Source organism: Myotis daubentonii, chromosome 7 (genome assembly GCF_963259705.1).
Source record: "Myotis daubentonii chromosome 7, mMyoDau2.1, whole genome shotgun sequence".
Taxonomy (NCBI): Eukaryota; Metazoa; Chordata; class Mammalia; order Chiroptera; family Vespertilionidae; genus Myotis; species Myotis daubentonii.
Genome location: NC_081846.1, coordinates 37,882,891 through 37,910,485, shown reverse-complemented (window position 1 = coordinate 37,910,485; position 27,595 = coordinate 37,882,891). Strand labels below are relative to the sequence as shown.

Here is a 27,595-nt window from a genome sequence, read left to right as displayed (position 1 = left end):
CCCCCCACCCCCACCCCCACCCCCATGGTCCTTGGAGATCGCACTGCAGTTTGGGTAACGAGAAAGTGTACTTGTTTCAAAATCAGAGTATTTGGTTCAAAAGTCTGAGTAGCCTCTCTCCTGAAAACCATAATTTTTTTTTCCCCCCATTACCTTTTACTTTTATTTACTGAAGTGTTCTACAACTTCTTAGTCAACTTTGAAATTTTTTACTTGGCTGGGCAATCTTGAATTTCCTTTAGGTTACAAAATAGATTTGCCTATAGTACCCTCTTCTAATTGTTTTCAACTTGTTTCATAATTCCTCTTATTAGACCTATTTTACTGAGCATTAAGCAGCACAAATCCAAATGATAAAGTACAGGCCAGTGCATAGGCCTGGAATTCAGCCCTGCTGAATGTGAGTGTGCAGACACACACAACCCTTGCACCATTCACCATCCTGCAAACTACAGCATTTTATAGAGCTCCGTACCTTTTAAAAATAACACATACATGCATACATTCTTTTCTCAGTCAATGCAGCAAGTCATTTTTAAAGGAAGTAGGAAAAAAAAGACTCACGCCAATGGGTTTGTTTAAAATTAAGCAGAGCTATGCTGATAACAGATGTCTAGTTGTAATTCACTTCCCTAATGCTGTCGAATATATGTATTCATAAACAAATCAAATGAATTGCCAAGAGATACATGCTACTGTTAACACCCCATCAGCTACTGGTTTCAGTTGTGCTTCTCAATCAGGCAAAATGTTCTTTCCCCAACTCCTCTATTTATTTTGCTTCCTGCCAATCTTGCAAATAATTCGTCTTGTGTGTCTTTTCCTCATAAATGCTTCCTGCAGCTTGATTGCTTTGCCTATGCAGCATTTTATTTCAAACTGCTATTTTACCTTTGTAAACATGTAGGACTTTCTAAGCTTGAGGAGAATGCCCAAAAGGCATGCAAAAACCAGGCTGTAATTAGATCAGCTGAGTCTATTGGACAGCTTATTTAGCTTTCTCTCTTTGTATCCAATGTTGCATTCCCAGTCTCGGTGCAGAGCAGTAAATGAACATTTACTCCAGCAAAGAGGCCCTGGTATCCACATGTTTAATTTATTATTATTGCAAAGAACAGTTTTCCCATGACTAGTGAAATAGAATACATATCATATATTTAAGGATCTGCACCCAGACCACAAAAAACGGGGGTGGGAAGGAGGAAAGAGAAAAGCAGAAAACAAAAGAGAAAATAGAAGTAATATCAGTTACCACATGAGTTTTTGTGGTAAAAAATAGAGTATGACGTGCAATAGTGCAATTTTCCTTTGCTAGTCCAGCAATGCGAGTCTTAACAGGAAGTCCACCAGCTTCTTCCCGCGTTTCAGGATTTAGTTGCGCGCTTGCCGGGGGTTGGAGTTCCTGCCGGACTTCTGACTCTGCGTGGAATCACTATGGCTAGAATCGCTTTTATTCAGTCCAAGGTGACGGAGCTTCATATCCCAGCGCTGTGAGATTTAAAACAGAAAGTGGTCGCATGCGCATGTTACCAGGGTTGTCACTTCTGATTCTCACAACTGAGTAAGACTGCAAAGTCAGGTCTCAAAAGCATTTTACTACTTCCCAAAAGTATAAGCTCTATGTCCCAGGATCACAATGAAATTGATGCTGTATGAACATAATTCTCAGATTTTAAAAAGCACAAACTTGGCTACCTAGATCAATAATGCTTTCATAGCAAACCTTAAGCTTAAAACTTCCACGTCAGTAAATGGTGACACAAATCTCTGTTGCTACCTGTGAAATCTCCTGAGATAAAAAAATACAAGTCTGGCCCTTTACAGGTGGTCAGCAAATGGAAGCTTTACATAGACAATTTGAAGGAAGAGCTATTTTTCATCTTCCTCTCTTATAACATAAAAGTACATATAGCCCTTTTAAAATCCATGTGATTTGAGCAATGAAAGAAAAAGAAAATTTAGGTTGGGAATAGGGTCTCTTAAAAATAGTTTTCTAAGTAGTACCTACCAAGGGCAATGAACAGCAGACAAGTTTCTGCCCTCATTCTCAGTTTTACAAAGCAGTCATTACCAACCTTTTTAATAACCGCAAGAAAGTTTACTAATGCTTCAGATGAACAATGTGATGAGGTTTACATGGAATATAATGAATTAAAAGGGAGTTACATTATGAATATTATAAGCAGTAACAAAGAATAAAGACTATAGCAATACTTCTCAAATTTCAATGAATAGAGAAATAACCTGTAGATCTTGATAAATTGCAGGTCAGATTCTCATTCAGTGGGCCTGCAATGGGGCCCAAGATTTTCATATTTAACAAGCTCCCAGTTGATGCCAACATTGCTGGTCCAGGGACCACACTTTGAGTAGCAAGGAGTGAATATCAAATTCTAACTCCATCGATTACCATGCAAAGTTTCTTAAACTTACTCCACCTCCCTTTCATCAACAACACATTGAAATTAATAAGAGAATCTGCTTATAAGACTGTTCTGAAGAATAATAGATGAAAAATGTATAAAGTGCTTAGTTCATAATAAATTATCATTTTTCAATTACCAAAAGTAATTCATTTTAGACACTTTCTTCCACAGTCTTATTGTTTTTCATATTAAAAAAACAGTCTGGCCGAAACCAGTTTGGCTCAGTGGATAGAGCGTCGGCCTGCGGACTGAAAGTTCCCAGGTTCGATTCCGGTCAAGGACATGTACCTGGGTTGCAGGCACATCCCCAGTGGGAGATGTGCAGGAGGCAGCTGATCGATGTTTCTCTCTCATCGATGTTTCTAACTCTCTATCCCTGTCCCTTCCTCTCTGTAAAAGATCAATAAAATATATTACAAATAAATAAATAAATAAATAAATAAATAAATAAATAAATAAATAAATAAATAAATAAAACAGTCTGATTCTCGGTTCTCCAAGGCAGGGCAAATATCTTAATTTGAACAACCTACTATAACAGAGACTTAAATAAACAACCACTTGCATGGAAAAACATAAAAAGGTTTTTATTTAATTCTTGATCTAGCTACTGAAAGCAAAAAAAATCAGTTAAATGAGCAACTCTTATGTTAAAACACACACACACACACACACAATAGTGTCCTCCACAAAACTATTTTTCCCATCCTCAAATTAACTGGAAAACTAAAGATCTCAATTATTCTTTTTTATAATGAAAGATTATTTTTCCTTCCCTCCCATCACTATTTATTCCCTCTGCACCCTCTAATAATTCTAATCAAAAGAGATTTTTCCAGCCCAGCCGGTGTGGTTCAGTGATTGAGCAGTGACCTATGAACCAGGAGGTCATGGTTCGAGTCTTAATCAGGGTACATGCACGAGTTGCAGGCTCAATCCCCAGTGTGGGGCCTGTAGGAGACAGCCAATCAATAATTCTCTCTCTTCATTAAAATTTCTCTCTCTCCCTCTCCCTTCCTCTCTAAAGTCAATAAAAACATACATATTTTGTAAAGGTTTTTCCACAATCAAGTTTACTAATAACCAAGGACTTTAGTCCTAAGTAGCTACATTTTAATTAAATTGTTGAGCATATTTAAACCTAGACTAAGAATACAAATAATTTCACAATAAAAACTCTGTGTGAGTGCCCTATAGAAAGCAATAGAAAATATGTGTGCCTTACTAAGCAACAGGACAAACAAGCCATGCATCCTGGGTCTTTACATGATGATAATTGTTTTGGTACCAGGGATGTTAAAAGCTCTTCCATCTGGTACAGGAATTTAGGACAAATTCCTGTTCTGCATTAACAAGCAGAAAACCAAATTAAAAGGACAGTAGAGATTCCAAATACTGAAGAAGAGCCACTTTTTAATGAACACCAAACTAATTGAAAAGAGATACAAACAGAGAATTCTCACAAGTCTAAACCTGAAGTATATCTCACTTTTGACAAGTATCGGGGGCGGGGGGGGGGGGGGGCGGGGGGGCGGGGGGAGTAGAGCTTACTGGAGGGCAGTTTCTCCCTGCAAAATAATACCCTCTACATTTCTGTAGGTCACTTGAACTCGAATGTTTCTGCTGCGCCGAGTGCCAGATGTATAAGGTAAACTGCCCAGGGGTTTTTTAACTTACCCTGTAAATGTTTCCCAACCCTTCAAACTCACAGAAGGAAGAGGATGTATTATGTTTGGTACAATTTCCACTCTCCCCACCCCCACCCCACCCAATACACACACACACCATTTTCAATTCTTTGCCCCTCTATATATTCTCCCATGTGCTTTGACACTGATTTGCTTAGTATAGTAAGAAGAAATGGAAGCTTTTATTTAAAAGGTAATTTACAGTGCTTTTTAAAAAATGCAACACTTCCAGAATTTAAGGTTCACTGGCTCAGAAATAAAGCTACATGACTGCTTTACGGAGCTTATATATACAGATGAATGTGGCTTCACCTTGTACATAGAAAATGGTGGCACTGAGACAATATTGGTAGTTTCCTACTCATTCTTTCTTCTCTTCTGTGACTCAAAGAACTGCGATTTGTTCAAGGACACAATATGCCCGGCTAAACAAAACTATAGTTCCCAGCCTCTCTTGCAATTAAGGACGGACATGAGACCCAGTCGTATATAAATGTTGCTAGATGCAGCACGTGGAAACTCCTTTTTACCTCTCTTTTCTTTCTCCCTAAAATGTGTGATGCTGGAGGTGGGGCAGCTCTCTTGTGACCTCCAGGTGAACATGAGTATGGGAGGAATATCCTTAAAAATGGCAGAGCAGGAAGCTGGAAGGAACCTGGGGCTCTAAAAATAATGTGGAGTCACCCTACCAGACTGGACTAACTACAACTAGAATTCGCATTGTGAGAAGTTAGGCAACTATAGTTACATTTCTCATATGCATACAGAGAACTTCCTAAGTGAAATCAATATTAAAAGCAAACTCAGTCCTTGGAATTTTAAATATATATACATATATCAGATTTTAATATTTCTCATGGAGTTGAGCACAGCCACTTCGTTTGTGACAAATGGCTGGTTTTCTGTGTATCACTTTAAACATAAAACAGAGGCTTACCTTAACTTTTTTGCCCAGTCGATCCTTCCATTTTTCAGCAATAGAACCCTCCACCAACAGTAATCTGCATTTTTTAAAGCAAGCACATTTGAAAATTAAAACATACTACTGAAAATTACACGGAACCACTGCAAAGACTTACCTGCTTATTCTAGAATAGAATGACCACGTTTTAGAATAGTAATTTCTTTTTCATCTTTATTGTTGACAGTATTACAGATGTCCCCTAGTTATCCCCACTGACACCTTCTAGCCCTCACCTGCCCCTCCACCCCAGGTCTTTACCACAATACTGTCTGTGTCCATGGGTTATGCATATATGCATACAAGTTCTTTGGTTAATCTCTTCCCACCCACCCACCGCTCCCCACCTTCCCTCTGAGATTCTAGTCTTACAACAGTAATTCTTAACCATTTGGGAGCCATGGACCCCTTTAAGAACAAATGAAGTGATGACCCCTCTCCCCAGAAAAATGCACACCCACAAATTCTACACATATACCCTACCCCGTACTTGCAATTGAGTGGCCCAACTAAAAACTATCTGTAATCCCCTAGTAGGCACACAGATCCCAGGTTAAGGATCCCAGAGTAAGATGTCTAGAGAAGGACAGTAGGATAGGATAGGCAGAGAAATTGTTCTGAATCCTTAACCCTTTGCGGTCCAATGTTATTTTTGGAATTCGAACAGTCTGGTCCCAATTAATTGACAGGATTGAATGTTGAACTTTTTCATGTTCTTATTGCTCGACGTTGGACCTGCTCCTCGCGCCTGGTCTGTCGAGTCGGCCTCGAGGTTGGACCAAAAAGGGTTAAGGAGCGGATTACCTGGAGCGCTCCTCATCTTCATAGCCCATGATGATATACTCCTCATTGACATGCAGCGGAGGACACAGGCAGCCAGAGCTGGTGTACAGGTTAACCGTGTCCCGTGGAATGTTCACCAGAGAAGACTTCACGATCTCCTTCACCTCGACCACCGCAGTCACATCATGGCACTTGGTCCTGACCTCTTTAACTTTAGCCCGAATGACTGGGTAAAAGACAATGAAGCTGATATGGTCATGTGATCCACAATAGGCGCCACCTTCAAAAAGGACAAGTAGGCTCCTGTCTAGTCAGTTCTTCTCTACTTGATGCTCAATGAATGGAGAGGAAAAGTCAGCCAGATTTCTGTCCTAGATGTTAGTGAGTGACACACTGCACAGCACACCTGTCCCCTTAATGTTCAGCCCTGATCGCCTTCCAATTAGTGTACAAATATAGTTGTGTGTGTGTGTGTGTGTGTATTTCATTGAGAACAATGCATCTATATAATCAAAGGTCGGGTCAATCTGATGTAATTTTCCTCCAAAATTTCATTTGGATGTATGAATATGGTGTCCGCAGTTTCCACTGCTGCCAACAGGAACTTAAACTTTATTAATTTCACTATATGTAAAGACCTAGTACTTAAATAAGCTTCGTTTCCTTGTCAGTATTCTTTTATCAGGTCTATTAATGAATTCTCTAAAGAGTTGGGGGTCTCATTAGTGTTATAAAGATGTCCTGTTCTGCTGTGTTTCCAAACTGTTTCTGTGACCTTTTCACCTTCCTCACTTTAGCTCCCTGTTTAGACACCAGCGCCTTTTTCCTTTTGTTTCAGTACAGATTTTCTTTTATGCGCTCCTGTAAGCATTCGACTTTTTTTTTTAGTAAAAACAGTCACCACTAGATCTTGCTTCCTCCATCCTCTTTGAAGTCAGACCCTCCAACATTCCTTCCCCTCATGTGCTACGGAATACAGTCTAACATGTCAATTGCATACACCTACCTCTCTCAATGGATATACCGACACCCAGTTTATCTCACAAGCGCTGGCTTCACTGCTCAAAATACAGACAAACTGCCTTAAAATAATCAATTCAGTGGCAAAGTTGAAGTATTTGACTCATAATCTAGCAAGTACAGATCTGCTTCTTTTCTGTATTTCTCCTCTTTGGAGGGGCCAAATTCTTTAGATTCCTACTTGTGGTAAAGGAGCTCTTTTTTTTTTTTCTTAAAGGGGGAGTTTGAAAAAGCCTGCGAAGTAAAAACTGTCAATTTGTAAGAAGCCAATGGCTCTCTCCCAGGCACCCTCATTGCTCTAGTTCAATACCCATGGATGTTATATGGAGAAAAATACGTGTCCAAATGAATCCCCTTTTTAAAAGCCCCTTAGGCACATATCAGCAGATCACTTTCATCTGAGTCACCACATATTTTAGAAGTTTTGGACTAAAAAAAAAAAAGGGGGGGGGAAAGTAACCCATAAAAATTAGCCAACTAATAGCTGCATCCATGCCCCAACGCCACACAGAAACTTATCTAATTTCCCACCAGTACAATGTGCATACAATAGAAATTAAGTTACTAATTCTAAAAAATTTAGGACAAAAACCTCATTTTTGCTTCACAGGTATTTTAATTTTCAGAAAATTGGGTGCCTCAAATATGAGAACTTACAGCAAACAAAATGCAACTGCCCCTGCTTGGTGTGACTTGTGAGCAAAGGAATCCCTTTCCGTCCGTGTTCTATTCTGTATTTTAACAAAAGATAAGATTTCCCGTTTGGAAATGTCATTTTGGAGAATCAGATGATAAATTCACAACCCAGCCAGCAGACATTTTGGGATCCTGGTTTATGTGAATGTGCTTCGCAGCATCCACCAACTCTTAGGGATCAGTGAGCTGTGCAAACGTTCTCAGGCTAATGATTTATTTACCCAGTGTGGCTACTATTTTCATTAGAAATTTTTAGCACACATACCCCCTCCAAAATAAATATCTCTCTGCAAGACTTACTTTATTATTCAGTAATTTTATGAAAGCTCAAGAAATTTTACCTGAACTAATTCTGAATGAAGCAGAGGTTTTGTCTGAGTTATCAATTGCTCCCACCCCCACTTTGTTTTCTCAATAGACACATAGATATTTATGAAAATCAATATATTTGGGGATTTTAAACTTTTTTCAGATGTTTTTTTTTTTTTTTTTTTGCTATTTAATCATTGGAGTGCCTGCCTTCCCCACAAAATCTCTAAGTAAGACCCAGGCAAGTGAAAATCCTTAAACTGCAGGCAACCTGGTTATTATTGTTTGGTTATGAGAAAGTATCTTCTTTCCACTGATTGTGATCTGTATCCCATTTTATGTGACAGCATTCTTTCAGCTACCTTGTTGAAAATATTCTCTTTCCATGACTTGCAACCACTAGTATTTTGACTTTCAACAAAAATAATAGCATTATGAAAGCTGAATAAAGTAAAAATTGATTAAGTAAAGTAAAATAAATACAAACTCAACTGAACTTCTAGCACCTCTCACGCTCAATTCCAGGGGGAGAGTCCCTCCCACCCAGTTTGAAATGTATCTCTATACTCGGTTACATGATTCTATGATACAGCATTGCTACCTGATATGCTTCAAAATCAATGATTTGTTAAAAATTTTGCCCACATCAGACATTTTAATTATTTGGGACAGGTATCCTCTCAAAAGTTGTCCTTATTTATTTGCTTTTAAGTCTTATTCTTGAACTGCTCTCTCTCTATCTCTCTCTCTCTCTCTCTCTCTCTCTCTCTCTCTCTCTCCTCTCTCTCCCTCTCTCTCTCTCTTCTCTCTCTCTCTCTCTCTCTCTCTCTCTCTCACACACACACACACACACACACACACACACACTTCTTTACACAGCAGTTTATAGATCAACCATGAAGTTATCCTTACCATAGTTGTAATTGTTTCGGAAATAGGTCTTCTGTGTAGCTCTAATAGGCTTACATTTGCAGCGTTCTGAAAAACATAACATTTTATCTGTAAGCAAAATTTCAACATTAGCTTTCATTTATTTATGCACACTTTTTTGGTTGGTTAGATTCAATTTGGTGGCAATAAGGCTCTTTAGAGATTCTATGTGTCTGATCTCTTTGTCTGGAATTACATTCACCTTCATTCTCTCTGCATTGCCGGGAGCCGGTCCATGCTTGCTGTTTCAAAGGACCTGGCATATATGGCATACTGTTCTTAAAATGTTCGCTCACCTTCTTGGCACTATGTGTTTTAACCAAGGTCTCCTCTCTGAGAAAGATTGTTTCCCCAGGTAGGGATTTTCCCCTGAAGTTAGGGAGGGAATAAAACCCCTCAACTAAGTGCCAGGCGGGTAATTAATCACTCTAACTATGAACAATCATGCTTAAGCTACATAATCTTTACTCCCTGGAATGGAGATAAGAAACGCCCTAACCTTTGTAATAGAGATTGATAGGATTGAATCAACTAGTATAAATACAGATGTAACAAGACAGCAAGAGACAGAACTTAGAACACAGAACTTAGAAGAGAGAACCTACAGACAGAACCTACACAGAACCTACAGACAGAAGAACTTCGCTGGAGAGAACATGGCAAAAGATCCTGGACAGAAACTGGCTTCAGAACCTAGAGACAGAACCTAGCGAGAGAACATGGCAAAAGATCCTGGACTGAACCTGACTACAGAAATTGGCAAGAGAACCTGACTAGAACCTGGTGACTGAACCTGGCTGGAGAACCTGGACAGAACCTGGCTGGAGAACCTAGCGAGGGAACATGGCTACAGAACCTGGCTGGAGAACCTGGAGAACCTAGCAAGAGAACATGGACACAGAACCTGGCTGGAGATCCAAAGCAGAACCTCTCTGGAGATCCAGACCAAGTTGCCGGTCCATGCTTGCTGTTTCAAAGGACCTGGCATATATGGCATACTGTTCTTAAAATGTTCGCTCACCTTCTCGGCACTATGTGTTTTAACCAAGGTCTCCTCTCTGAGAAAGATTGTTTCCCCAGGTAGGGATTTTCCCCTGAAGTTAGGGAGGGAATAAAACCCCTCAACTAAGTGCCAGGCGGGTAATTAATCACTTTAACTATGAACAATCATGCTTAAGCTACATAATCTTTACTCCCTGGAATGGAGATAAGAAACGCCCTAACCTTTGTAATAGAGATTGATAGGATTGAATCAACTGGTATAAATACAGATGTAACAAGACAGCAAGAGACAGAACTTAGAACACAGAACTTAGAAGAGAGAACCTACAGACAGAACCTACACAGAACCTACAGACAGAAGAACTTTGCTGGAGAGAACATGGCAAAAGATCCTGGACTGAACCTGACTACAGAAATTGGCAAGAGAACCTGACTAGAACCTGGTGACTGAACCTGTCTGGAGAACCTGGACAGAACCTGGCTGGAGAACCTAGCAAGACAACACGGACACAGAACTTGGCTGGAGCTCCGAAGCAGAACCTCTCTGGAGATCCAGACCAGAACTTGGCTGGAGATCCTGGCTGGAGATCCTGGCTAGGCTGCTGATCAACTGAACACTGTCTCCGTGTCATTCCTTCTTCGCCGACTCCGTCTACGCCTTTGGGAACCCCTGGACCTGCTGGGGTTGGACCCCAGCACTGCATAGACTTTTTTTTTTTTCAGTAACAGTAGACTCCGAAGTTCCTACTCTCTAACAAATTACCCAAATCCTGAGGAAACACCTTCGCCACCATGCATGAGGAGAGCATGACCCCTGAATCCTGAAAGAGGATGCTTCGTGCTTATGAAAGTAGACTCAACACCTAGTGAGAGGCAACTTCCTTCTTATGCTCAGGTAACTGGTTTGCCCCTCAGAATACCCCTGCACTCATATATGCCTTACAGGTGACACAGCACTCCTCCAAATCTTAGTTCCGGGACCGACAAGCTACTTGATGAGATAAGCAGGTATTATTACAACCTAGTGCACTTGGTGAAGTTTTTAAGAAGAGAGGCTCAGCCCCTTCATAGGCAGAATACCTGCTATTTAACTCAATGGCATCTTTACGTTTAGTGGAGGAAATTACTACATGCATATTTTGAAATGAGAAGCTTCATGTTGCTTAAATATCTGGTGAGTAGTGACCAGGACACATTTTATGTGTAATACAGGTGTATGCCATAGAAATTCTAATTATCTCAAAATGTTTCAGATATAGGACAAACCATTTAACATCGTGGAAACGGACTACTAAATTGTTTACAGGTTACTTAACTGAAAAAAAAATATCAAATATGCATCATAACATGGTAGGTTGTTAGTCATTAAAGTCAATATAAGAAGAGAAAATAACACACAATTATTTTAGAAAACATTTTAGTTTGTGTCAAGGTTATTTTTTTAAATAGTGCTCCAGAGAAAGCTTCCTTAAAAATGAAATGGTATGTGTTTCTTCTATTTTGACACAGAGAAATAAAGAAAAAAAAAGGACACATGAGTCATAGTAGGAAGCCAACAAAAATATTTTGTTTAAAAAGTGTTTTGTGTCAGCATTGAGACGAAAAACAGGCAGAAGCTTTTGTTGACTACGTTATGTTTTCACATCAAAATAAATTTTGATTTCAGTCGAACCTGCAGAGGACATGTTTTAAAGTACCCCAGTCCCAAGGAGAGTGGAACCATTATCACTTTTTAGATTCTGGAACTAAGCACCTCAACTGGGGGCAGGTGCTCTTCTGCAGAGCAATAGCGGCAACAACTGTTGTTCTCGCCCACAGGAGAGGTGAGAAATTTCTCATGGCTACGCATAGCACTCCCCCTGTTCTGCAGATAATTTTTCACACACAATTTCTGCAGAATAAATATTTCAAGAAAATAAATAATGGGTAATATCGGTGCTGGTTGCTATTTTAAAGAATAATAGCTTCCTTATTAGCAAAACATGTATATTCCCGTTAAAAGAAAATGGAAGTTATCTAATTCTACTGTGTAACTTTATTTTGTACAGAAATGTTACACATTTTTTAAGATGTTCTTGAGATGAGACTATTTCTGGAGATTTACAAATTACCTCACCCATATATAGATAGGGCATGTGCTTTTCTGCATTTAAAGATAGATATCTAATGCCAGGACTGGTGTAGCTCAGTGATTGAACTTTGACCTATGAACCAGGAGGTCACAGTTTGATTCCAGGTCCGGGCATATTCCCGGGTTGCGGGCTCGATCCCCAGTAGGGCATAAAGGAGGTGGCCGATCAATGATTCTCTCTCATCATGGATGTTTCTATCCCTTTCTTCCTCTCCCTTCCTTTCTGAAATCAATAAAACATATTTAAAAAATAAAAACAGATACCTATCAAAAATAATGCATGTAGATAAATAACTACATATTTGTAATTCTTCAGAAATCTGCACATCTATACATATAAAAGCCTAAGCAACCATTCAACTGGTAGCTATGACACACACTGACCACCAGGGGGCAGATGCTCAATGCACAGGCATGGAAACATGGAACAGACTGATGAATCTCAGAGGGAAGAGGGGAGGCGAGGGGAGAGGGCGGGAAGAGATTAACCAAAGGTTTTATATGCATATTAGAGGCCCGGTGCATGAATCCGTGCACCTGTGGGGTCCCTAGGCCTGGCCTGTGGGGACTGGGCCGAATCTGGCAGACTGACATCCCCCGAGGGGTCCCAGATTGCGAGAGGGCACAGGCCAGGCCAAGGGACCCCACTGGTGCACAAATCCGTGCACCAGGCCTCTAGTGCTCTAATTAAAAAAAAAAACAAAAAAAAAACTCTTGGCAAAAATATAGTCACTGGACTGAGTCTAACATGTCTTTATAACTTTGCTTGAAGCACAAATAGATTTCATAAAACTTCCCAAACAGAGATTTTTCAAAAATTATATCATAAAAGAAGATTTCAAGTAAGTATTTACATAACTACATATACACAACTACATATACATAGTTAAACCATTTCCTACTTAATGAGCTAAGCAATTATATTCTTGGGACAAAATTTTGTTCATCCTCAATGCACTTATTTCTGATGGCCTCAGAAGTGGCAACGCCATACCATATATGTCGCCCTTTCCATGCTCCAATCCCTAGCTCTTGCTATAAGCAATTATCTGTCTAGTTGAAGTAACTAGTAGCTCAATGAAATAACAGGGTAATAAAGAGGAGTGGAATTTTATATCTACAAAGTTCAAATGTGTAAGGACTTCCTTTCACTTATTTATATTCATGAAAGTGTGTCTTAGAACAATAGATCTGGAGGATTGTCCTTTTCCTAATGTTTACTCACATCTACAGATATATTCCCCAAAGCCCCAAAATTGGAAAATTGGAAAGAATTATAGAAGGATACACTGCATACGTTGTTTATTACATTTTTTGTACCTGCCACCCTAAATCAGACTGTAGCAGCTTCTTTTTCTTTACTACCAATAGTTGATTTCTTAGACTTTTATTGCGCCACTAGTATTATTATTATCTCTACTTTAATTTAATTTGCCAGTAATTTTGCTAAATAGTCTTCCTCTCCAGCTTCCCAATGGCACAAGGTGTTTAAGTTTTATAGTGGTAAAAGAAAATCTATTTACTGCACTTTGCACAAAAATAATTAGAAATTAGTTTGCTTGTATTCCACTGTTGAGAAGAAAAGCTTGTAAAGGAATTGCCTTGGTGTTCTTATCTAAGGAAAAAATATGAAAAAGGAGCTGGCAGCAATAAAATAAGTGACAAAGAGTTCTTCAAATGTAGGGAAGGTTTTAACATGAGTTCATCACCCTGGTACAAATATGAGTTTGCAGAATTAACGTGCCCAGCACCCCATACAGACCATGGTCTGCACGTCAGGGAGATGCCCTACAGTGCACTGTGGTGCCTGCGAGGACAGTGGTCGCACACTTTGTTCCGTTATCTGCTCATAAATATCGGCTCATTTACTGAAAACACATGAAGATGGTATTATTTTAAAGGGTCATCGACGGCGCCTGGCCCACACCCGCGCCACACTATTTTAAAGGGTCATGTTGTTTTACAAGCTCTAAAGAATTTCAAGTACCTGATGCAAGTATGCAATTTGACTCTCACTGGACCTTCACGATTTAATGCAACCTTGTTTGAGTTCAAGCTGAAGTGTGATATGACTTTCAAGCTAACACTGACCTTTGTTTGAAATTGACTTCTTTTGGGTGTCATCCAAAGCTGTAAGACTATAATTAACTTTGCCAGATTTCAAAACTCCTATAACCTTCCATGTACCATGACTTCAGAATACTACTATCCATGAATGAGTACTTTTCTGCTTTTATAGGAAAAGACCTTAGATCTGTGCTCAGGGTTTATTGTCAAAAAGAAGGGGAGGGGATAGAAAATACAATTCTATTTATGTTATGATTCTCACTGTAAGTCTTTCAAGACTGACTCTTTCTAGTCAGACCAGAGTTTAAGTCATTGTAATTTACACCAAATGCATTCAGCGTATGTTTTATATCCTGGCATTTGACCCTAGAATCCCCCTCATCTTCTTTCCCTCCATTTTAAGATACATTAGAGCAGACCACAAATTTTAAAACAGATGCAAAAATAAATTTTTATGACTCAAAAATCTATATCCTTAACTATGACTTCTTTATTGAGATCCAGATCCATATTTTTAACTGCCTGTAAGAGTGTCCATAGCATGACCTTAAGTAGTTTTATATATACATCAATGTCCATCACACCATGAACTTGTCTTCCTCCTATGGAAATAGTCTTTTCTGTCTCTACAACCCCGGGATAACCATGCTTCTGTAAATGTGAGATGGGAAAGGAAATGAGAACTAACATTTGTTGAGCCCTTTTAGTCACTTACATGTTAATTCATTTTACAAATATTTTATCATGCACCTGCTGTATGCCAACCTCTGTTCTAGACAAGTAGGACACCTGATTGGCAATACAGACAATGCAGAATAAGTTACAGACATTGAACAAGTAATTACACCTAAAATCATTTCTTTTCATATGTGATGAATGCTATGAAAGAAAACTACAATGAGCAAAGAGAACATGTAACCTGATTATCTAAATTAGTCTGGTCTTCTGACAAATTTCAAAGAGAATGTGGGGGTGGGAGGGTACTTATATGCATAGCCCATGGACAAAGACAATAGTGTGGTGAAAGCCTGGGAGAGGTAGGTGCAGGGTGGATCGGGTCAACAGGGGAAAAACTGGGACATCTGTAATACCTTCAACAATAAAATAAATTTAAAAAAAAAACAGTCCAGTCTTCAAAGTCTTCTGAGAAAATGACATTTATGCTTAAAACCTGAAAGATGAGTTTTAACAATCTAGGCAGGAACAATACCTTAATATGTAAGATATCTAAGAAGTTCATAAAGGAGAATGAGAAAGAGCATCCAATGACAGGGAGTCAAAAAGCTGAAAGAAGAGGGTGTTCCAAAAAAATGGAAAGCAGTCCTCTGTCAAAAGAACCTCCAAGCTCAACTGAGTTAAGAGAGAAAAGTGTCCATTAAATTCAATCAGCAAGGAGAGAAGGGGACTCAGAACAAAGGGAAGGGGAGGACTTTGAAAGCCAGGCCATCCACTACACAAGCAAAGACAGGAAAGAAAGATCCAGATGTTGATGGGCTTATACATCTGATGGTGGGATGAGGAGAGAGTTTCTTCTGATGGCTTTTACTTGATCTCATTGAAGGATGAAGTAACATCAGCAACTGTGGGGAATGAGGGACCAAGAGAGGCAGGGTCTAGAAGTGTAAGGAGAGAATAAAAGATATACAACAGTTATTTTATTAAGTAGAAAGGCAAACTTTCTAGAGAATAAAGGCAGGATTGCTAGGCAATGTTAATTGTGTTTTTTAATTTCTATCTTGAACTTAAAAGTGAAACCAGTCACCCCACTTGAGCTATTTTCTCTGACTACTAGAATTGAGACTTTGCCAGTTGAGTATGGCAGAAGAAAAGAAAGGCAAGGGAATTGAGGGTATTTTCAAGAGAATGATTATTACAGTGCACCATTAAATCTCAGGTAGACAAGGAGACTAGTGAACAGATAAATACACAGTCTCACTGGAGCAAAATGTTTAGCAATGATAATACTAGAGCAAATCTGCTGAAATGAAAAAAAAATGGTAGGCAAAAAGAGGGGTACTTAAATTAACATTAGAGTTCTGGCACTACTGCCGGATGGCAAAGCCCAGAATGTGCCCACGAAAAGGGATGGTTGGGGTAGAACAGACAAACAGGTTTGTGAAATGAAGAAGTCCTTGCACAGATGGATTATCTACTTTAATGGTGACATGGATAGGTGCCATTATGGAGCTTGTTCAGAAATCCCTTAATGCAGTGGTTCTCAACCTTCTGGCCCTTTAAATACAGTTCCTCAGGTTGTGACCCAACCATAAATTATTTTCGTTGCTACTTCATAACTGTAATGTTGCTACTGTTATGAATCGTAATGTAAATATCTGATATGCAGGATGGTCTTAGGTGACCCCTGTGAAAGGGTCGTTTGACAGCCAAAGGGGTCGCGACGCACAGGTTGAGAACCGCTGCCTTAATGGAAGGTGGGAAATACATCATTTGACATTCCAGAAGGTCAGTTCACCACTGTTCTAGAAACAAAGCAATTATAAAACATGCCTAAATTTCACTCTAAGACCATCTTCCCTCTTCCAAATAGCAAGTCATAAAATAAACACCTTATTGAAATATAGAGGATCTTATTCCTAGGGCATAACATATAACACAGAACCCTAGTGTCCTGATCTAAATGATGAAAGAAATTTTAGCGACAACAGTGCATATCCTGCAGAATCAGAAACCAAGTAGATCTATACTACAAAGTAGGCATATACCACTAGAAGAGTCCAGAAAACACCATGGTTAAAAGGATGGACTTTTGTCAGACACAGCTAGGTTTGCGTCTAGGATCCATTCCCTACTATTTAACATCTAAAAAGTGGCAAAATGTAAAGTTACTGTGAGACTCATTGGGATTCCTAACCCATCATTTATAAAGACTATCTAATACACTGACGGTGTGTCAGAGGTGACACGCGAACTCATTTTTTTTGGTTGATTTTTCTTGGTTAAATGGCATTTAAATATATAAAATAAATATCAAAAATATAAGTCTTTGTTTTACTATGGTTGCAAATATCAAAAAATTTCTATATGTGACACGGCAACAGAGTTAAGTTAGGGTTTTTCAAAATGCTGACACGCCGAGCTCAAAAGGTTCGCCATCACTGATCTAATGAGTAAAAAAGGTAGTATTCTTCCAGGTTCCTTACCACCTACAGAGCTGTGATACCTATCAAAAGTAAGCAAAACAATGAGATTTTTTTCCATAGTGCTTGATTCTACTGTTTTGACTCAAGTAGACCACAGTAATTTCTATCCTGATGTAGGGAGTCCATTTAAACTATCATGCACATATCCCAAATTTGAAGGATCAAGCTTAGCAAGCCAAAATAACCATACAAGTGGCCATTCTAATCCTATATAATAAAAGGCTAATATGCAAATCGACCAAACGGCAGAACGACCGGTCACTATGATGCGCACTGACCACCAGGGGGCAGACGCTCAACACAGGAGCTCATGGCTGGCAAGCGCAGCGATGGTGGCAGGAGACTCTCCCACCTCTGTGGCAGTGCTAAGGATGTCCGACTGACTGCTTAGGCCTGCTCCCTACCTAAGCAGTTAGTCGGACATCCCCCAAGGGCTCCCAGACTGCGAGAGGGTGCAGGCCGGGCTGAGAGAGCCCCCCCCACCCCAGTGCACGAATTTCACGCACTGGGCCTCTAGTGATATTATAGTGCTGAAGAATAAGACAAAATGATTAGGCCTTCACCACACTATTATCTGTGTCCATGGGTTATGCAAAATGCTCAAAGTCACTAATCATCAGAGAGATGCAAATTAAAATGACAATGAGGTACCACTCCACACCTGTCAGCATGTCCACCATCAACAAATCAACAAATGACAAGAGCTAGTGAGGATGTGGAGAAAAGGTAACCCTATTACACAGCTGGTGGGAATACAGACTGGTGCAGCCATTATGGAAAACAGTATGGAGTTTCCTCAAAAAATTAAATATGGAACTGCCATTTGACCCAGTGATCCCACTTCCAGGAGTGCTATATCCTAAGAAACTAGAAATACCAATCAGAAAGAATATATGCTCCCCTATATTCATAGCAGTGTAATTTACAATAGCTAAAATCTGGAAACAGCCCAAGTGCCCATCAGTAGGTGCATAGATAGAAAAGCTGTGGCTCGTTTACACCATGGAATACTATGCAGCTGCAAAAAAAAGAAGGATCTCTTACCCTTTGAGACAGCATGGAGGGACCTGGAGAGTATTACACTAAGTGAAATAAACCAGTCAGAGAAAAATAAATATCACGTGATCTCACTCATATGTGGAATCTAATGAACAAAATAAGTCAACAAAATAGATATAGAGATATAGAAGCATGGAACAGACTAATGAATCTCAGAGGGAAGGATAGGTGGGTGGAGAAACAGATTAACTAAAGAACTTATATGATAAAAATATTCTTTTTTAAAAAATATACATTTTATTGATTTTTTACAGAGAGGAAGGGAGAGGGAGAGGGATACAGAGTTAGAAACATCGATGAGAGAGAAACATCGATTCAGCTGCCTCTTGCACGCCCCCTATTGGGGATGTGCCTGCAACCCAGGTACATGCCCTTGACCAGAATCAAACCTGGGGCCCTTCAGTCCACAGGCCGACACTCTATCTGCTGAGCCAAACTGGCCAGGGCGATAAAAATATTCTTTATCTTGATCTGATTAATAGCTATATGGGTGTATGCATTTGTCAAAATTCAATGCAGCATTCATTAGTGCATTTTACTATAAGTAAATTTTACCTCAATAAAGTACTATTAACATAAATTTCATATAAGATATTTCTTTCGTTTTTCCATAAATTGAACTGTATCACGACTTAGCAGCTGTTCATTACATGTTTAAAATAATATTTATTCCCTAAAGATAGACACAGGGCAAAGAATATCCTATTAGATCTTACTTTGGATTAGAGCAGTATGTGGAAATGCAATGAAGTTGATTGTTGAACCGAGGTAATATAATAAGGCTTTAAAAAGCAAAAATAACATTTGCTCAATTTAGCTGAAAAAACAAACCTCAAATATTGTAATAAAGGTCTCAATTCATAGTTATTTGAACTCTGTAAAAGGGAATTACTTAAGATTGAGAGGACTAACTCTATATTAATAAGAAAAGGAAATTTAGTTTACTCCTTTAAGATTTATGTCCTTGGAAAATTTTAAACTGCCTTTCACAAGGTGTCTGGATCCAAGAGTCATTCACGATCAACAAAATATAAAGTCAATGCAATTTGCCCATTTTTCTCTCATGAAATCTCGAAGTGTGATGTTTTGTGATGAATTCCAAAGAGGTCAATTGACAAAAAAATAAAGTAGGCTTCACAGTCTTTTGGAATACAATGTTTCTACTTAATTCCAAGCACATAGAAAAGAGGTGAAAGAAAAGGGAAGTGCAGACAACTGCTCACTCCTTCATACTACGTCCTTGGCATAGAACATGCCTGGTATGAGGAGGTGGTCATTCCATTTGTGGTGAATGGTCAGGTGGATGAAGTCTCAGTGCTGGGGATCTGGGAAAACAATTGTACCACATACTAAAAAAGAAAGTTGCGAGGAGGAAATTTTTAATGAAAAGTTTACTTTGTTTCTTAAATATGTTGTATTTGGAGTGCGAATAGACTGCCCAGGTAGAAGTGTTTGGAGAAGTGTGGTACTCTACCTGGGAGAGTGATCAGAACGAGTCATAGGTGATGACTTAGCCTACGCAGCTGGAGGGGCACCGATAGGAAGAGATGGTTGTAAGGAGAAAGGAGCAGGGGCCAAGCACAGAGCCTCGGGGAGTGCCCACCGCTGGGCGGCAGGAGAACCAGGACCATATGGGTAGCCGCCCAGGGAGGAAAACTACTGCAAAACAACAACAACAAATAGATATGCCACTATAAAAATAACGTTTTTTATTTATCCTAATTTTGTCTCCAATAAAGGGTAGATGTTTTCCCAAGTCAATTCAGCCTCTGTGGTCAGCAAACATTTGCACCAAAGGGGGAAACCAACCAGATTCCTTCCCAAAATTAGTAGGAAGCCCCAAGGGCAGAAAGAAATTGGAAGTAAAGAGAGAGCGGGTCTATACTACCCAAGCGAGGCCGGCACAGGCCATCCCCCTGGGTGCCTGGCAGGTGCAGGCGACCAGGAACCTTCAGTTCCTCAGCGGCTGCCACTCCGCTGCCCAGAGGAGCTTCTCCGAAGGACCTCTGAAACAGGGCCAGGAAGAGGCTAGTGAAAACACTGGCGTGCACCCAGCTTACCCTGGGGGCTACTAGTAATGCCCTCATCTGAAAACACAGCGGTGGGCAAAAGTAGGTTTACAGTTGCGCCTATCGAAATGCAATGATTAATAAATTAATAATTATACAAGAATAAACTCTGTGTTTCATGTCATCACAACTGTAAACCTACTTTTATCACAAGGGAACCCCGAGGTCACTATAATCTGATTTTATATTAGGAGGCAGACCCAGAGAAGTTATGTAATTTGGTCATGATCATATAATTAATTAGTGTCAGAAATTACCAACTCTATCTCCTCTCTGGGAAATTTGTGTTTTTTCAAATATAAAAGCTCATAAATTGGTCACCATCACAAAGTAGAAGACTCCGGGGATTCTTTTTCAGGATTACTTTAATAAAAATATATCTTTTAATTGCATCATTTGATTACCTGCCTCAATTTTCTGTGTTGACTTGACAGACCCAGTGATTCAATGGAATAGAACTAAAATTGTTTTTCTCCACATTCCAAGTTATGGAAACAAGAGAGAATGTTCTTATTATGATAGAGAGTTTACACTATCATAGTGAGCTGCTCAGACAGAATTATTATTTCTAAAAAAATAAAATTGTTAAGTTTAGAGGCACAGGATAAATTAACCAGAGTGAAAATTTCTTTTCCAAATTTCAGACAGAAACAGCTTGACACTTTTGAAAGACGGGTTATGTGGATTACAATGTTTTTATGTCTTCCTCATTTCCTGTTTTATCATAATCAACCTCAGCTGTTACATTACTCCAAAGAACAGCATTTTGACATTATATTTTCTTTTCAGAACATGCGAATACAAACAGAATGAGTTTGGTTTTGTTTGCTGGCTTTTCATCACTCCCGTTATGCCGGAGAAAAAGGAAAACATTATGAAAGAGGAACAGTAAACACTGAAGCCAGGAACGTGACATTCATTCTAGATAACCTTATACATTGAACTATTTTTGTATATTATGTGTAGTGTTGTTGATGTCTTCTCTGTTTCACACGCGGAAGTGCTATGTTATTCTAACCACAGCTTCAGGACAAATTGATAGCACATGCACACACATGGCCAAAAATTTTGACTAACCCAACGTACTGTGTATTATACAAATGAGCTTTTTGGTTTGTTTTGACCAAATACAATAGTGGGAGCGATCTTTAAAACAGAACTATTGCTGAACACTAATGAATTTTTAAAAGATAAATGTTTGTTGGGGCGCCTTTGGTAGACACTGTCTCAGTTCAAACACTTCTCACTCTGCTGGGAGTCAGTGGAAATCAACAGAGAAAATTGGTCCAATCTAAAGAAATAGATGTTTCGAACCTGTTTACAAACTTAGTAAAATTAATTTTAATTTTTAATGTTTATAAATGTTATTTTATGTTCTGCTTCCACATATAAAACACCCGACCAGGCAGTACATACAGACCCAAATCAATGAATTACTAGAAGAAAATGAATAGAAGTATATAATAATTAATTACAGTTATGATGTTCTTAAAGAAACAAATGCAGCATGAGTTGTATTAAAACTGGAAACAACCCAAAACTCTAGAAACATTGGAATGAATAAAGTGTCATCTATTCATTTGATAGACTACAATGAAAATTTGAAAATACTGCTCTACAGCATAATAAATAGCAAAGGAAACCACAAACACAAACGCACAAATTACATGCAGACTGTAGGATGCCATTCATAAAAGTTTAAAATCAGGCAAAAGTTAATATATGCTGCTAGAATTCCTGCCAGTGGTTATCTTCGGAAGAAGCATGGAAGTTATGATTTGGAAGAGGCACGGGGAGGCTTCTGGAGTGGTGGTAATGGCTATATCTTGATCTGTGTGGTGGTTACGTAAGAGTGTTTACTTTGTGGAAAGGCACTGAGCTGCATGCTTTTATGATTTATGATCTCTTCTGCGTATATGTCATACTTCATTTAAAAGTTTATTTTATGATAAGACGGAGTAAGTAGATTCCATCATGTCTTTCCCGCTGAATAGAGTTATAAAACCTAAACAAAATGCATGAAGCAGCTACTTAAGGACTCTGAAAAGTAAATAGTAGCAGGAAGATGGAGAAGAAGACCAGTACCATCAAACTGGTAATGGATTCATCATTTTTCCCTTCTGCTAGGCCCCAGCTGAGGGGCTAACTAAAGCTCAATCATCAGGTCCCAGCAAAGCAGATTTAAAAGAGCCTAAATAATCAATTGCTATTCTTATTGTGTTTGTGCAAATAATCAGGCCAAATTGAAAATGGACTTAATACAGTAAAAAATTGGTCTTAATTTGGCTTTAATGAAAATGAGGATGATTTTAGGGGGGGGGGATTATGTTTTAAAGGACTCTATAACACAATTGTAAATAGTAGACTCTAGTTCAATTAAAAGCGTTATTTTTCACTTATGAAGATTTGTAACACAGTTTGTCTCCACCAGGTTACAAGCCCTATTTGTATTCAGGAGATACCACCTCTAGACACCATCACCATTTCCTTCTGTGCCCAGGTCTCACTGTCCCTCTGACAGAGAGCAGGGGCTCTTGGCTCTGAAGGAAAACTTTGCCCCTCTTCAGCAGGAACAGCTACAGAAGAGACCTGAGCCCTTTTTCTCTGAAAGAATTCAGAACCAAGGTCCTTAGGAGGAGAGGGGGTTAGGCAGTTAGACATGAGCAAAGCAAGGATGATGGGCCAGGTACAGAAAGCCACCAGGGTGGAAAGCCCTGGGTGCCTACCACAGGACAATGGTAGGGTGCGACCTTGTCCCCAGCGTGACCTTCCCTCCCCTAGCACCTCCCTGGCCATGCAGTTTGGACACCCTGACCTTTCCTCCCCAGAGATAACACCTAGGCCTCAGCTGTACTTCAGCTCTTGGCCCAGAAAAGCAGCAAAACCAGACCAGCTACGCCAGGCGCCAAGGCTGAGCTCAGGACCAGCGGCACTGAATAACGACCGTCCGGACCCGGGCCCTGAAAGGACACACCTGGAAAGCTGATGAACATTCGATTGAGATCTTCCCCTGGGACCTCCCCTAAAATCTCCAACCTTAAAACCCTTAGCACAGAGGACCCTGCTCTCCCTCTTGGGAGCACACCAGCGCCTTTCCCTTCTCCCCCTCCCCCCCCATCCTCCTAGATGTGTCACCTTTACCCTCCACTTCTAAGCTCCAAGCGCTCTTCCTTTACTTCTATCTTATTTCCTAAGCCCACTTCTTCCATGAATTACTTCTGCCTCTGTGACCTTCCAAATAAATGTTCTTTTATATAAAAAAAGTAGAGAATTCATAAAATTCATAGAATTTTTAATGACCAGAAGTAAAGGTCAATTTTATTACATGCGAATTTTAAAAATTAACATAAATAAAAAATAATTTGTATACGCGTACTATAAGATGTAGGGCACAAATGTCCCCAAACAAGACTTCCGCATCTGGGTTACATCAAAGATTTGACTACAGGTGAAAACCAGGAAGGTAGCGATGTACTCACCACTGCTCGCCCCTCTACAGTTTCCATTACTAGAATCCATAGGAAAATCTGAAAGGTGATAGAATAAAGTAAGAATCATCACATATTCATTACTACTTCAAGAGTCTATATATATAAAAAGCTAATATGCAAAGTGTCCCCTTGGGAGTTCGACCAGGAGACCGGGAGCTTGATCGCTCTCTATGACGTGCGCTGACCACCAGGGGACAGTGTGGAATGAAGAAAGGCCCCAGCCGGCAGCCGGCAGCCAGAAGGCCCCGATCGGCCCTGATCGCCAGCCAGGCCTAGGGACCTTACCCATGCACGAATTTCGTGCACCAGGCCTCTAGTTTCTATATAAAAATCTAATTCAGTCACAGTTATGATTTGGATAAGAATGCAGGTGTCTTAAGGAAGTAGATGCTTATTAGTGCCATGAGGTTGCCACTCTATCATTTATAGGTCAAATAAAGACAAGACCTATTCTTTCATCTGATTGAAAGGTAATTTATTTTTTATGAATCCTCATCAACTGTGCATAAAATTTCAGGATTTAATAAATTTTTTTAGTTTCACCAAATTTGTAAATTATGAGCATCCTACACAATAAAGCCCATGCACATATTAGGCACTTGCCCAACACTTATCTCTTGATGACTAAACGAGCCAAACACACCTCCTCAATAAATAAATGTGTCACACTTTGATGGAATAGATTTAAATTCTTAGTGCCTAAAGGGGAAAAAACATTCAGAAAGCACTCTCATGCTCTTTGTTAACTATAAACAGTTCTTCAGCAGGATTACTCAAACCAGTGCAAATAGACATGGTAATTGGAAATTACCATTTGCACTTTTCATAATCCCGAAATTCCAGGAAATCGTAATGATAAATGATAACAGAAAGTTCTTCTGTGTTCTAATTAGGAAGCAGCCTAATAACAGAGGGCCTCTGCAAGGCACCATGCTGAGAGATGCCGTACCTACCTCTATATTTTGATTGACACTTCAACTCAGTACTTTTAAACAAGAGTTTTATATTTGTATCAACACTTTATGTTAAATGAGTTTAATGCCTGTGTTTATCCTAATTGAAAATAATGTTCTTTTTCTATGTTTTCTTCATAGGTCATATCATGAGTAAGTTAAACTAGGCGGGTTAATACCAAGTTAGGACAAAAGCACCAAAAATTACAATTAACGAGCCATATACTATTAATTTAATGCCTTTTATTCTATTTAATGACTTCATTCACAATAAATGTATCCAAATAATGTGCCAGTGGCTTTCCCATTCCTGAATAAGTCCAATAATCATGTGATGATATGCATGTGATTTATAAGATGTCTCTGTAAATAGAGAAATCCTGTTAACCCACATTTTAAATAATTGTTTAATGTTAAAAGGTTGTAAAAAATGAAAAATAAAGCTCTTCTCTTGGAAAAGAAAACTCCTTTGGTACAGCTGAATCTAGGGAAGTGGTTTTCTTCTTTCATTCTTATTCACAGAAAAATATTTCTACACTCTTAAGAGTGCTTAAATGTCAATTGTTATAATTATAAAAAAAGAGAAAGAGTGTTCTAATTATAAATAACTCAAAAATTGTTTTTAGAAACTTAAAAATTCTAACAAAATCATCCTCAATTAAAATGGTAGGTTTTATTGGTCGGTGTTAGGCCCCAGGTGTTTCGAGTAGGGGTCATAGAGATTTCCAGAAAGTTCCTAAAGGAGCTGGGAAGGATAGGGAGCTTTTCCCAGGTAGAGAATAGCCTGTGGAAAGGTAAGGGGGTCAAAAGCCACAGTACGTGGCCAAGGGACCTGCAAGGCTTCCAGCGTGGCTAGCACAGTGGTGTCAGCTGAGAGAAGTGAAACTGGAGGCAAGGAGGGATGAGATGGTGAAGGCTAGAGGCACAGAACAAACATTTTAAGCAACAGATTTGCATTTCAGGAAGATCGCCCTGTTGGAATACAGAGGGACAATACTGGAGGTAAGTGAGTCAGCTTTCATTCCTTGGCCATAACCCATGTGACAAACACTGAGATTCAAACTAAGAAAGTAGCCTTAGAGAAAGAGGGATGGGAACTGGATTTCAAGTAGATTCAGCGCACTTGATACCTACTGAATATCGGGGATGGGGAAGTGGGTGGAAGCAAGACTGACTCGCAGGCCTACAGCTGGAGTGTGGCAAGTGCCTCATAACAATACAGAAAATACTATAAAAGAATAGGCCTGTGAGGGTAAGGAAATGAAGAGTTTACTCTGGAGCATGCTGAGCCCGAAAGGCTAAGGATTAGATGTGAAAATCTGGAATGCACATTCTCTGATATCTCAAAAGAAGTAATTTTATCTTTTGAAATCCCTTATCCAGGGTTGTTTTTTATTCTCTTAAACTATACAGACAGTCCCCCAACTTACAATGCTTAAACCTTACAGTGATGTCAAAGTATTACACATCCAGTAGAAACTATACTACAAAGTTTGGATTCTGGTCTTTTTCCAGGCTAGCAATACGCAGTACTGTGATGCTGGGCAGCAGCGAGGAGCCACAGCTCGCAGTCAGGGGGATGACGTGGGTAAACAACAAACACTACAGTGTACCGCGTTGCCAACATTTTTTGGACAGTCTGTGTTGAGCACGCTTGCGGTAGGCTAGCCCAGGCTATGATGTTCATTGTGCTAAATATATTAAATGAATGTTCAACTTACAATATTTTCAACTGAGTATGGGTTTAGCATAACCCCATTGTAAGCTGATGAGCATCTCCATATAAAAGGGCTTTCACGATGATAAAAACAATGCTTTCACTGCAATCTGATGGTCAAAAGACAGATTCTCTCTAAAATGAGGAATCACTTCTCTCTTCATAAAGAGGAAGTGTAGTGTAGAATGGGTTCTGGTTGGAATCTTCTTTCTTGTAATAGCTTTATGAGTTTGGATACATCACTTAACTTCTCTATTTGCTTCAGCTTTCTTTTCTGAAAAATGGATATAAGAGTACCCTCCATGACATAGCTATTATGTAATTAATAAATTAATATGAATATACACTTAAAACAGCACCTAGAACACTGAGGTGTAATTAGTTCTTATTTTATTGCTGCAAATGATCCCTCTCCTGAGGATGATACATCCTTTCCGCAATCATGTTGTTGTTGTTAAATGTTTATACTGTGCTTTACCGTTTATCAGTCACAAGAATATTTCTTTTGTTCTTCACAATCCTCAATGTTAGTCGAATGACTTGCTTAAAGTAAAACATTAATGGCAAATCTGGAATTCCAACTAACGGCCTATAACTCTAGAGCTGTGATTTTCTTCAAATTGAGGAAAATAGTCAACTCTTAATTATTCTAAAGTATATATCTATATGGTAACTCTTGATCTCCTCTTCTTATACATCTAGTAAAAAGGGAATGGCCAAATATAACATAGTCAATTTTGCTACTTATAGCAACAACTATTTGGAAGTTTGTCAGGAACAAAATTAAAAGGAATTATTAAAATAAGATTTGGGGACCACTGATAATTGGATTAACTGTAAATTAAATAACACTGAGATATTCTTCCCTACCCCTTCAGAGCGTCTGTCATGATTTTACATGATGGATTCTTAAAATCGTGTTTTCTCTCCAGTTTTAATCTAAAATTTCCATTTCTCCTTTCCAATCCATTTTCCTCCTATCACACTAAATAAGTCTTCCTTCTGAGTGTTTGGCCCCTCAAATATTTGTAGACCAGGGCTGAAGAAAAGGCTGCCTGTTCCTCAGAGAGTGGAGAAATGATTAAACAGCAGTTCATGCATGTGAAAGTTGGCCCAGCTCTGCCAGGCGAGA

The 27,595-nt window shown here is 39.2% G+C and overlaps 1 protein-coding gene across 2 annotated transcripts in view; it reads right to left on the bottom strand.

Moving 5' to 3' along the window:
- Window positions 1-1,075: 1,075 nt before the first annotated feature.
- FRZB (frizzled related protein) overlaps window positions 1,076-27,595 on the bottom strand; it is a 31,207-nt gene continuing 4,687 nt past the window's right edge. The window contains exons 2-6 of one of the 2 annotated variants that reach the window (XM_059703915.1): window positions 23,782-23,829; window positions 8,796-8,861; window positions 5,880-6,084; window positions 5,052-5,115; window positions 1,076-1,488 (exon numbers count right to left, since the gene is read on the bottom strand). In XM_059703915.1, the coding sequence (XP_059559898.1) occupies window positions 1,372-1,488; window positions 5,052-5,115; window positions 5,880-6,084; window positions 8,796-8,861; window positions 23,782-23,829 (500 nt within the window). In that variant the 3' untranslated portion in view covers window positions 1,076-1,371. The remainder of the gene's footprint in view (window positions 1,489-5,051; window positions 5,116-5,879; window positions 6,085-8,795; window positions 8,862-23,781; window positions 23,830-27,595) is intronic. The other variant, XM_059703916.1, reaches the window with a different exon arrangement.